Here is a 12,591-nt window from a genome sequence, read left to right as displayed (position 1 = left end):
TCTAATAAACACGAGACATAGGACAACAGTCTTCCCCCTAAATCTTACTATCTAGACTCCGTAGACAAAGAAGCTACCTTTGTGTCGACTCTGTAGGGAGCAATGTGAATTTTCTGTTGTTGAATCTAGGCAAGGCATTTCCTGTTAGAACTGTCTTTGGATTATTTGTTGTTAGTGATAGAAGAACACTTTTGCGTGTGTTTTAGCTAACATTAGTCACAGACAGGAGGAAACTCTTTGAAGTCCTGGGAGGCAGAATAATTTTTAAAATGCAGATTTTTTGCCACCCAAGATAAGCAAAAGCTTTCCTGACTAGCAGCAGTTATTGGACAGACTGCTGAATGAATTCTGGCCATTTTTTAAGCAGAATTGAAATTAGGGCAAGGGTTGAAATATTTTATCAAGACTTCAGAAAAGCATTCACTTTTAAAAAAATCAAAATTTCAATGCCTCTTAGTAGGAATAATAATAAAAAAAAAAGTGATTTTTTTTTCTGCTCAAAATCTATCACTGTCAGAACTGCCAATTCCAGCAGTTTTCAGGCAATCTGAAGGTCTGTATTATGCTTTTTGTTCTAGACTGACTTGCGCTTCTTCACAAAAGACAGTACCTTTTAAATCAGTTTGTCTGGAAAACTCATCCCTCAGTAATCCCTTTGTCATGCTATGTTCCATTTAACTTTATGCTTGTTTTCACTACTCTTTCATGCTACTGACTCTCCAAAAGCAAAATTTAACTAATTAATTAAATATTTTAGACATAGAAATATCACTGCTCAGTCGCATCATCTGCCTACAGACTGCAGTATGGTGGGGGGGAAAAGACGTGCAGAAGCACATCATCTCACAAGTCGTCCGAGGCCTTGAGGCTTAGGCAAGTCCATTGGTCATTGACAAATTCGTGTGCATTGAACATCATTTAGGATGGCCAACATTAGCCAGTGAAGAGGGGAGATGAGGCCTTTGCAGAAGCAAAGCCAGCCACTGACAAATGATTCCTGGTATTTCCAGATTGCAAAGTCACCATACGGCAATTTTGTGGGCAACACAAGTCAGCAGAAGTCTAGTGTCTCTCCTTCCTTTGTATTCCTGGTAAAAAGGTTAATTGTAACTGGCCCTATGTCTGTAAAATTTTCTCTGATTATCAGTCTTATTCTTTGAACTTCAAAATATATTCAAACAAAATGAACCTCAAAGTATTTCCATGTAGTCATGTTGATTTTTAGAAATGCTGAATATTTCTATCCCTCTAATAAACAAGCTCTACTTGCCCCAAGCTGGACACCTGGAACATAAAACATCACAAATCTGTGTTGCTTTACATGAAAAACACCTTCACAGTCCAAGGAATACTTGAGTGAACAGCTGAAAGATGAAATAGACTGTATTTGTACAAGTAACACAAATTTAAAGACATTTATGAAATTATTTAACATATATTTGCAGTTTCTGCATTCTGTCTTGTCTACCCAGAGCAAAAGTCTTGTTTTGCTGTAAACTTACTTTCAGCCTGCTGGGATAAGTGAGCTCCCCATGGATGTGAAAAGACAGGAATTTGCAGCTGAAGAAAACTACTGCTCTTCATAAAAGCAAATCCCCCCTTCCTCTCACTCAAACCAAGAGTTATGAGCCGGTTCTATCTATCTGAACTTTCCCATCCCAGCCGGTGCGTGTGTTGCATCGCCTTCTGATGCTTGCCCTACGTTTGTCCTGTCAAGGAAGTCCTACTCTGAAAGGATGACGCAAGTGTAACTACTCCTGATAGACAGCAAAGACTCTCCACTCGTTCTTTCTGTAGATCCCGGTGTGTTTGGAGAAGACTAAAAATCCTGATGTAGGTTTTAAGGTTCAAATTTGGGGGAAGTATAATCCTGGGAAACAAAAACCACTTATCAATATGTAAGATGGGAAAGCTCATTTCAATTTCCTGTTCTGCTGAACTTCCCAGTGCACTTTGGAAAATGACTTAAAGCTGATTACACACAGTTGAAATGAAGCTGGCACTGGCCATGTACTTCTGCTCTCCAGTCAGGTAGTCTGTGTGACAGGGCTTTTGAAGGAGCACAACTCTTCCCAGTCCTGTAGTGTCACAGTTAGATGGAAACCCCTAAAGATTAAAAGTTGCTCAGGCACTTACAACAGAGGGTACCACGTAAGGTCAGAAGATTTTTCTTGCTTCCTTGTTTTTTATACTAGCATCGACTGTTGCATAGTGCATTTCAAAATATTTTCATGTCTCTGAGGGGTTTGGGGCACTATCTTGCAGAAAGTCAGTGAGTAGAGGGGTTTTGGAGACCTGAGTTTTCTTTTCTTACAGAAATCTTATTTCCATCATCAATTACATGGGGCATAATGTGGAGCTGCTCCTGAAAGGAGCCAGCTTGTTCTTTCTTTTTGCTCAGATTAGCATTCATGTAGCTGCATGATGAACCAGTCTATGGACTGACTTGGTCAAAAATTCATTCCACCTTCAACTTTTAATTTTGTCATTATTCACATGAATAGAATAGAATAGAATAGAACAGAATAGAATAGAATAGAATAACATACATGTTTAAAATTACATAGGCATTGTATCTTGGTCATGTATCTCAAACACTTGCATTTATACATGAATGGTTAAGTATTTCGTTCTTATAAATCTAAATTTTAAAAGGATAAATAAAATAGTCTTTCCACTAATGAATACCATATTGAGACATGTGTTTTATGCCTTTTTAGAGATTAAAGCATTTATTAAAAGCATGCTTTAGAATAAAAGAAAGTCCACTGCTATATGACATATAAAAATTTCTGAAATATCACTTCAATTTTCACATATATGCATCACTTTACTGAACCCCAATGATTATTGCTTTTATTCTTACAGCTAACAGTGTTGCTGGCCTCGATATAAGGGTGAAGATTATTCTCAAGCAGCACAAAGTATGTGATGATTACCTCAATCAGCGGAAATTTTTGTCTGGAACAATATATTGCAGAATGTACCCCAGACCAGCATACCGTGTTAAGTTCTGTTTGGCATTACTTGATAATGTCCATGACAAAAAATGTTTATTGCCACCTCTCTTATGGCTACAAATCACAGGTATTGTTCCTGAGTAATTTATTCTGCCTGAAGGATGGAGTAAGTTTGTCATCTAAAAGATTTTTTTTAAGCAAAATGGTAAAGGAACCATTTGGTTAAGTATTTGGCAGGATGGAGAATGACTTGCCTGGGCTTAACCTCTCCTGTGATTCTATTACCTTGAAACTGGAAGAAGTGCTTAGGAAACGTGACATACCCGCCCTGCTATTCAATTTGTCCTCACAGAGGAAGTCTTTCCAGTCTCACAAAGGTATTGTGAAACACCATTTATCAGTGTGTGCAGAGCTTTGAGATCCTTGGCAAAGGGGAATAACAGGATTGTAAGGTCCTTTTTAAAAAGATATTTTAAAATATCAAAATAAGAATTGAATTTCTAGTTATATGTTTCAGTAAATAAAGCAGAAAACAAAGAAAACCTTTTAAGAAAAATAATTTGCTTATACTCTGAAAGTAGCAATTTGTAGACCTGCTGCCTTCCAGTGGAGTGTTCCAAGTCCTACTCACGACTCCCTGTGTTCCAGGGCACTTGCATCAGGTCTCAGGAGAGTCTCACAAACCCAGGTGATATGTTGGACCCCGCACATGACTCAGAGGTGACTGAAACCCAACAACGAATGACAGCGTTTAATACCACTCTGCAAATAATAACGCGGCAGGGAAGAGAGAGTTCCCTGTTGACTACACACCTGAGGGGGCTCAAGTGCGCCGCTTCTAACCAACAAGAGCTTCCAGTTCCTCAGCAGCGTGGGTTATAAGGGTGTGGGACTATCGCAAAGAACCTTCTCTCTGGCAGTAATTATATCGCCTCTGATCTCTCACACACTGCCTGAGTAATCTGTCTCTGCACTCAGCTTCCCTGTGATTTGGGATGCCCCATAGGGCTGTCCAACTTGTCTGAGAATGCGAATGAGGAGTTATTTTCAAGTTTCTGATACTTTTAAGGTATGTGGTTTATCTGAAGTGAGACTTCAATGCATGAAGCGATGGTAAATCTCAAAGAACATCACAGGTAATAATTGTGATTAGAACCTAAAGCCCAGCACATTTTTCTGGGGGAAGGCTTTGAGCACAAGCTCATTATAAATACATACCTACCCCATGTGGCTTTTGAAGAATGACAATATGCTATCACAGCAACAAGGAGCCACTGTGACTGCTTTCCTTAACAACTGTGCATTTCTATTTTTTGATGCCACTCACATACAAAGATTAGATTCTAGTTTCGCTATTGTGGTTACTTGCAGTGTCTTTTGGAAAGGAATACTGTGAATACCTGTGGAAAAAAATATTCTGTCTCTATTATGTAATGTATTTCACATAAGGATAAATCACAACGGCTCTTCATTTTTAATGATTTTTTTCCCCTGCCTATTTAAATCTGTGAAGTCACCCTTTCTTAGCACAAGTAGTTAAAACTAGCTTTCTTTACTGTGAGGGTTCATTCTGCCTTTAGTATCAGTTGTTAATTCCTAATACGTGGGGACTTACAGGCAGATCCAAAGAAGACTTTAGGTTGCCCACAGATGTTTAACTGATCAGACAGTGAAGAATTGTGAGCAGTGCACGTTTTTACATCTGGACAGGGAAAGATGAGGGTCTTGTACCTTAGACATGGCCAGGGTCAGATGGCTGCTGAAGGAGTGTTCTTTGGAGCTCAGTTTTTGCACTTGTGTCCTTATCTTTGTCATTTCCCACAGCTTGGGCTGTCATTTTACTGGTTATTTAAGACCAAGGAAATCCAGCTTGTTCCCTCTCTCTTCCCAGTTTTACGGCAAGTTATGAAATATCTCAAAGTTGGAAGTAACAGATCGTCTTGACAGCCCAAGTACTTTTCTTCCTTCTCTTGTCTCATTCTCTGTTGTGGAGTCATGAAGCCACTAGAGGAGAAGGAAAACAAGGGGACCTCCAGTTGCAGGCAGCAACGCTTAGGAAGCAGGAAACAAAGAAAAACCAGCAGAAAGTAGGAAAAAGAATCCCCCCATTTTTGTAGTTGATTCTACAGTTAACTGAATACATTTTTTTTCTATTTTTTTCTTCTCCCCCCCCCCATGTCTATGCATACAACTTCACACGTTCATTTTGGAATTGCTCATGATTCAGAAGCAAACTTCAGCCACAACTCAATAAGCAGGTAGGCCAGTGATGTTAAGAGGATAATTGAGAGCTGTGTTTTTGCCAATTAATGGATTGAAAGGAAAGGAGATGGATGGAGATTGGGTTAAAAAAAAAAAAAAAGCTGCAATGTTATGGCTGGTGTTATTATTTCCACAAAATGAGGGTACACTAAATATAAACCCTTATCTTTAATTGTCAAGACTGTCCTGATCTCCTTGCACTGGAAAACCTAAAATCAATGGGAATGAATCCAAGCAGTGGTCCCGTTACTCCCAAAGAAGGACTGGGTATATGAAAGGAGGGCAACGTGCTTTAAAAGACAATACAAGCAAAAGTAACGCAATCTGAGAAAAAAAAAAAGGAAGGTTTGTTTTCTTGGCTGCCTGCATCTTGAGCTCACTTTAAATGACAGACTTTTCTTCTCTCTGCATTTCAATTAGACTGTGCCAATGGGCAAGTGGGGAAAGGAATATTAATGAGCCGGCCTCGGAGCAGGGAGGGAGCCGGGTCCGGGCCGTGACTCCCACAGCAGAGCGGAAAGGGCGCGGGGCGGTCGTTTGGGTTGTGCCCCATCCAACACGTACTTAACAAGAGGTGATGAAAAGGTTGAGAAGGGCCACGGGAAATGCGGTTTATGGTTCTGGGGCACCGCTTTTCCCTCTACCGTTCGCGCACTGGCGAATTCACCGCGCCCGCCCGCTGCGCGCAGGCTGTAAGGCCACGTTAGCCCCTCTGCCAGCGGCCGCCGGTCAGCGGCGGGGTGACTTGCATCTTCCCTGCCCCCCGCGCCGCCCCGGGGGGCCGTGGGCACGGCGCCGTGACACCCCCGCGCCGCCGCCTCCGCGCTCCCCCCACCCCCCGCCACGCGGGGCAGCTCCGCACCCGCGGAGCCGCCGCCCCCCGCGCGCGCCGGAACGCGTGCCGCCACCCCCCGCCTCCCCCCCCCAACACACACACACACACACACACACACACACCCGCCCGCCTCCGCGCACCGGCACGCGCACTGCCCGCCGCCCCCCGCGCGCCCAGGCACGCGCGCGCGCCCGCCGCTCGGGAGCCGCTCCGTCCCGGCCGCGCTCGCCGCCGCCGCCCCGCGCTCCCCGCCGCCTCCTGCCCCGTTCACCGTCGGCGCCCTCCCTCCCTGCCTCCCTCCCTGCCCCCCCCTCCCCGCCCGGCCGCCCGCCCGCTGCTCCCAGGTAGGGTCCCCGGGGGTCCCCGCCCGCCGCGGGCAGCGCGGGCCGGCGGCGTCGCCCCCCCGGCGTGGCCCCCCGCGGCCGCGGGCAGCGCTTGCCCGTGGCGGGGCTCCGCTGCGGTCCGCAACTTGTCGCCCTGCGGGGGCTATCCCCTCCGCCCCGCGCCCCCCGCGGCGGCGGCTGTCGCCGGTGTTTCGCCGAGCAGCTGTCAAACGTGTTGGGCGCTCGGCGGCGGCTGGGGGCGGCTCGCCCGCGGTCCCCGCACCGAGCCCCTGCGAATGGCATGACTCCCCCCCGCCGCCCGCCCGCCCCCCCGGCCGCGGTGTGCCGTAGTGAGGCGAGGAACGGTTAAACCCCCATCTTTTTATGCATACATTTTTTTTTTTTTTTTGTTCCTTTTCGTCTTGGGGCTTTCAGCTTACGGAAAAGGAAAGCATCTGATGCGTCTGCTCACATGCCACTTTTGATCATGCGTTGCCTCTTTGCACAGAGCAGGATCGTTGGGAAAGATGGAGATACAATAAGTTGCTAGTAGTGAAAAGTGCTGCAGAAATCCGGTGGTTTCCTTTCTCCGCTGAAGTGACGTATTTTTCCTCGGGTTAAGTTGAAAGCACTGCTTGGTGGAGACTGACTGTAGCTGAGAGTGGGTTTGTGTTTTTCTTGCACGGTTAGGTTTTGCAAAGAGCAGCGATGAAGAGGAAGCTGGCACTCTCCGAGATGCAGTTGGTTCTCCTCGTTTTATTGGTGTGGCTACCAACAAGGTGAGAGGATGTTTAATTCTGTTCTTTGCTACAGCCGTGTATATTACAATCTGCTGAGGGTAAGCTTGTGTGAGAGGTTATAAAAGTACAGTATATTGTAATGTAATTAAAAAAATCTTTCTTAGCTGTTTGAATGCAGTATTACATAGTTTCCAGAGCAAATGCAGTAGTAGAAGGTAGTCTAGGGACCATATAAGCATAATCTCCTGTCCTTAAATAGTTTGTGAATAGATGCTTTATTTCACCATTACAGAAAAATAATTCCTTTAAATGCCTTACTGGATCTTAAATATTTATTGGAGTTAGTGCATCACTGTGATTCTGTACCATACGGAACAGTTAAGATGGAGAAATAGATTATCATGAAGTCAAATAGCAAATCACAGTCTCTAAAATAATGCTCACATATTTTTTAATATGGGCATGCTTTTTTTTTTTTGTCCTTTTTTTTGGTCAACATAACAGAATTCAAAATGATACTTAAGCTTTAAACCTCTAGGTGGAGATAGCATACAACTTCACAATCACATATAATAAAACAATAACCTCATTTATTAATCAACTTTTCTTATGTTGTTTAAAGTTCTCCATTTCTACAGTGACAACATAAGAGCAAATCATTTTAATCATGTAATAGTTTTGTGTTGCCTACAGTCCCTAAACACGCAATTAATTGTAGTTTGTAACTTCGATTTACTTGCTTTGGTTCTGACTGCAGTAGGTCTTGTCCTAATAAAGTAAGGGCCGTAAGCTAAATAATGCAAGCTTCTTATGATTTAAAAACTCTGCATTTATTTTTGTCTGTTTCCTGGTGAACAAAATATTTCCTGAAACTATTTCACTTTATGCCTAACCATGGTGCATTATTAGTTGAGTCACAGTGGGCCAGATCCTGAAAACCCTACTCAAGTGAGTAATCTCACTGACGTCAAAGAGACTACATGCGTAATTAAGGAGTTTATGCCTGAGTAAAGTTTGCAGGATTTGACCCTAATTTGATATAATTGTATGATCTAATTTTTTAGTGGTATCTTGAGTTTGAAAAACTGTTGTATCTCAAAAAGAAGCTCAAAAAATGGCAGACTTACAGTAGAGAAATACCCTTTAAAAATAAAAAATGAGCCATTCAGTAATTAAGATTAAAAAACAACTCATACATCAGTAAAATCACACATGACATTTTGATATGTTCTTTATAAGTTATCTGATTTTGATTGATTCTATGGTTTATGTGATGGAAAGCACAGACTGCAATGATTTACATGTAAATACTTCCTCCATGCTGTTGAATTGGGGACCAACATAAAGCTCTGTCTTCAGTCATTTTATAGCTTGCTTTAAAGAAAATGTCACCTAAACCTACTTTTGGTTTGGATCAGGAAGAAAACATGTTGTCTTTTATGGCATAATTAATCATTCAGAATACCTTGATCAGTAGTTCATTTGGAGATGATAAATAGTCAAACATTTCAGGTTAAAAATTTAGTTGGCTGAAAAACGTACAAATGATAATGCATGTAGCGTATGATGCTTTACTTCCTTGATACTAATATTCTGGTATTAAGTGGGTAAGACTGATGAGCTCATGCATTTCACATGCGTGGTACTTAAAATTGTTGGCAGAGTAACATTTGCATGTGTAAGGCTTTCTGCATGGGAGTGTTTCCCTAGAACAGAAACCCCTTGGTCTGGGCGTCCAGGTCCGGGAGGACTGTTCGGCACCGTATCTGGCTGGGCAGCAGATTCATGTTCCAGCCCCCGGTGTTTTCCACAGAGATATGACCCATAAAGGCTGTAACATCTCTTTCTTTACCTGGGAAATTTGAAACAATCGATGATCTATAGATTTTTCTTGAGACTTTGTTTGTGATTTATTTCTATCCAACTTTTATAAGGTTTGCCTGCATCTAGTGGAACATCAGACAGTGCTTTTTATAACAAAACAGCATTGTAGAAACATGAAGACTGTCCATAGCTACCCTGCAGCTTGCTAGTCAGCACCGTTGTTCCCACCCACCAAATACTGACATCAGAGGACTCCCTGAGCATGATCGCTGGAGTTTTCCCTCATGTTAGTTCTTCTGGTCATGTACGTTACATGACCATTGGGTGGAAGCATATCCACAGGATTTATCCAGAGATAGAGTATGCTTAGGTGAGGACAGATGGAACAGAGCTGGAAGGAGACAGTTTTGTGTGGGGGAACCTGGGTTATCAGTCCAGGAGTGACATGCCACCGAGGCCTGGGAAGCTCTTTTAGGACTTGCACCTCCACAGCTAAATGTGTTAGTGGAGCTTGAAGTTGCACTCATGGTGATGCGATGTTGACTAGAAGTAGAGGCTACTGGAAAATCATGTCCTGGAAATTTTAAATAGTATGTTGTCTGCTCTTATGTTTCCGAACATGTTATATACAAATTGTGTATTCCTATACTCTTAAGTACACCCTTCTTGTTAGAGGGCAGCAAGTTAAATATTCAAGGAAAAAAACCTATGTGTTGAGTGTACAATAAAACATATCTAGCACTTTCTAAAATGTAAAATGTCCATTTAGATCAGTGCTGGCTGACTCCCTGGAAGATGAAGCTAAGAATAACATCACCATCTTTACAAGAATTCTAGACAGACTTCTGGATGGTTATGATAATCGTCTCAGACCTGGATTAGGAGGTAATAAAAACAATTAAAGATTGATTTTAAAAAATCAGTTTTAACGTTCAGATTTTATGCAGTGATATTCTTCCTTCAGGGTTTTTTTTTTTCCTAACAACTGGTATGTATCTTGATAAATTATTTATAACTCTATATTCACCCAGCTGAATCATTTGAAGTTTGAGGAAGATAACATCTATGAATGGAAAGGAGACACTTTCACACATTTATCTTAAGTAAAAAGAAAAAAAAAATCTGGTGATTTAACATAGTAAACCAGAATGAGAACCAAAATAACATCTAAAGCTGTTATTCCAGTCAGGGAATTTTGGTTGAGCAAGGAATGCAGGCTTGATTCCCTGCAATGCGATGAGTGTCTGTTTTCAGAAATCTGCACAAGTGTTCTGTGTGGTGTGTGTAAAATCCACATTTTAGATTCATTCCTTGTCTCAGTAAATTCAATGGGAATGTTATTTTTTCCTTCCTTGAAATTAGAGTTTTATTGGTAATTAGCATTTTGTTTCTGAGTACCTTGCATGTATTTAGGCATTTGGAAAAAAAACCCCAAAACGGGTGTATTGTAGGAAAGAGGTCACTGCACTCTTGTCAGTTTACATTTTCATTTTAAAGTTGTATGCCAGATATGTAAGTATGTAAGCAATAAATGTAAATAATTTGTTCAGTGTTGGGAGTATTACCAAGCAAAAAGATCTCTATGGTATGGGGAGGGGCAGAATATCTTGGGTTTTGATAATATTTTGTCTACTATTGTTGTTTATCTGCTATTTATACTATCTAATGTAAATATTTATGTACCAAATGTAACACTGTTACTATTATTATTATTCGTAACAGTTTTGGTAACTGTAATTTTCAACCTGGAGACTGTTGCAGCTTGCTAAAACTAATGCCAGTGCAAAATTCCTGGGAGCCATTCCTGTTCCTGTTGATTTCAGTAAGAGCAAGCCCAAGGCTAGAAACCTGCTCCAACTTCCATGGAAATTACTCTAACAGCTCCGTCTGATCAAATCAGGAATTAGTTAAAGCGCACAGTTTTTAGCCAACGCTCTTGCCCCCTGACCTGTGGCTCTGCTGCTGTTCTGGTTCTGGGGAATCTTGGCTTGCGTCTGACACAGCATAAAGTGGGAGCTGGCGCTGGCTGGCAACAGCTTTCTCGTTATACATTAATCTTAACCTCGGATCTCTTCTCATTTCCATTTCTGGCCTCTGTACAGAGGAGACTTGTGAAATATTTGATATTTAAGGACTTTTTAATTAAGACGATCCACAAAAAGAGACATACAGCACTGTAGATGTGAGGATTTGTATGGTGATGTTTTACATGGAGATTTGATTTCTTCGCAAAATACCCAAATTTAAGAATTTAAACATAGTATGAACATACAGTGCCTTGCAAGTGACTTGCAGAAAATTTCATATCCCAAATCTTGTGTTTAATTTGCAGGGCTTTTAAAATCATGGTTTTTATTAGAAAAATAATGAAAAATTCTTTTCTTGTTTACAAAAAGGAATGTGCCATTTAATGAGAGCAGTCTGCAGTTCCTTTGCATATCATGTATTCTTTTGAATGTCAAAGTTTATATTGTTGATAACATGAATTTTAAAAACTATTTTTCTAATGGATTTTTATTTTAGATTTTCCATTAAATCTACTTCGAAATACCTCCCTCTTTTTCTTTGCCAAGACTTGTAGGTAATTAAAATATACTTTGGGAGCATAAAAATGAAAGAATTAACATCTGTTTGATATTGGCATACATGGCAATCAACCCATGCAGAACATGTGTGAAATGAAACTGTGTCATGCATATTAAACCGTGATGATTCCTGATGCATTCATGTTAATCTGCAAGAATACTTCAGTTGTGGATGGACAGATTCTCATAGTTTGAAAGAACACTTGTAAAAGTCAGTTGTGATAATCCATGATATGAAATATGCTAAGCAATGCTTTTGTACATAATGCTTAGTAATTATGGAGTTTCATATTTCAGGAATTTTGCAGCATTTTATTCCCTTTTCTCTATTAACCTGTACTCTGAAAACAAAAATGGAAACAATACATCTTTTTTTTCTAAACACTATGTGCCTAGTGAGTCCTAATAGTTTCTAAAAGTGCTTCTGCATAGACTACTGCATTTTGACCGTGCCACATGTCATCAATTTAATATACTTAGTCTCAGTTCTGTTCCACTTGCATTTATATGAATCTGAATTAATTCAGTTGAAGCCAGCAGAGCATTTACTTTGGCATAGCAGCTTGTATTACCCTGCTACACTGCTATGACTGAGATCACAATCTGGCCTAACATGTGCTACAACAGAAAGAGTCCAGGGTCTGAGATGGGTTCTTTTAAAGGCTTCTGAAAGCAGGAGCTGTTCACCAGCCCACTTTCACCTGTTGTGAAAGACATTTTCAGAGACGTCTTGTAGCAAAAATTCAGCTAATTGTAAAGAATTATTCATCTCGAAAATGTTTTTCATAATGAAAAGTGTTAGCTTAATACTGGCATTTTGGCTAGTTACTGACCAACAAAAATGGAAACGTATAGGCTCCTTCAAAGACTGCATGTAAATTCAACTAAGTAATTGTCTTTAGGAATTTGTTCTTGCATTTAGGGTTAGAGTTATAATTAATTTTAATGGGAGGCTTGGTGTGTGCACTTACAGCATGTAATGATGCTTCACTGATACATTGATACACTTCGGAAGTAAGTACGATTTTCTATACGCTGTCAAGGCAGCTTTAACTTTTACTG

General features: G+C 41.1%; 1 protein-coding gene across 1 annotated transcript in view; it reads left to right on the top strand.

Moving 5' to 3' along the window:
* Positions 1-6,231: 6,231 nt before the first annotated feature.
* Positions 6,232-12,591, top strand: part of GABRA2 (gamma-aminobutyric acid type A receptor subunit alpha2) — a 65,899-nt gene continuing 59,539 nt past the window's right edge. The window contains exons 1-3 of the mRNA XM_054825295.1: positions 6,232-6,401; positions 7,071-7,159; positions 9,714-9,829. Of these exons, the coding sequence (XP_054681270.1) occupies positions 7,089-7,159; positions 9,714-9,829 (187 nt within the window). The 5' untranslated portion in view covers positions 6,232-6,401; positions 7,071-7,088. The remainder of the gene's footprint in view (positions 6,402-7,070; positions 7,160-9,713; positions 9,830-12,591) is intronic.

The sequence above is a fragment of the Grus americana genome, chromosome 4 (assembly GCF_028858705.1).
Source record: "Grus americana isolate bGruAme1 chromosome 4, bGruAme1.mat, whole genome shotgun sequence".
NCBI lineage: Eukaryota > Metazoa > Chordata > Aves > Gruiformes > Gruidae > Grus > Grus americana.
Note: the sequence above shows the minus strand (reverse complement) of the source record. Positions and strands in the feature narration are given on the sequence as shown.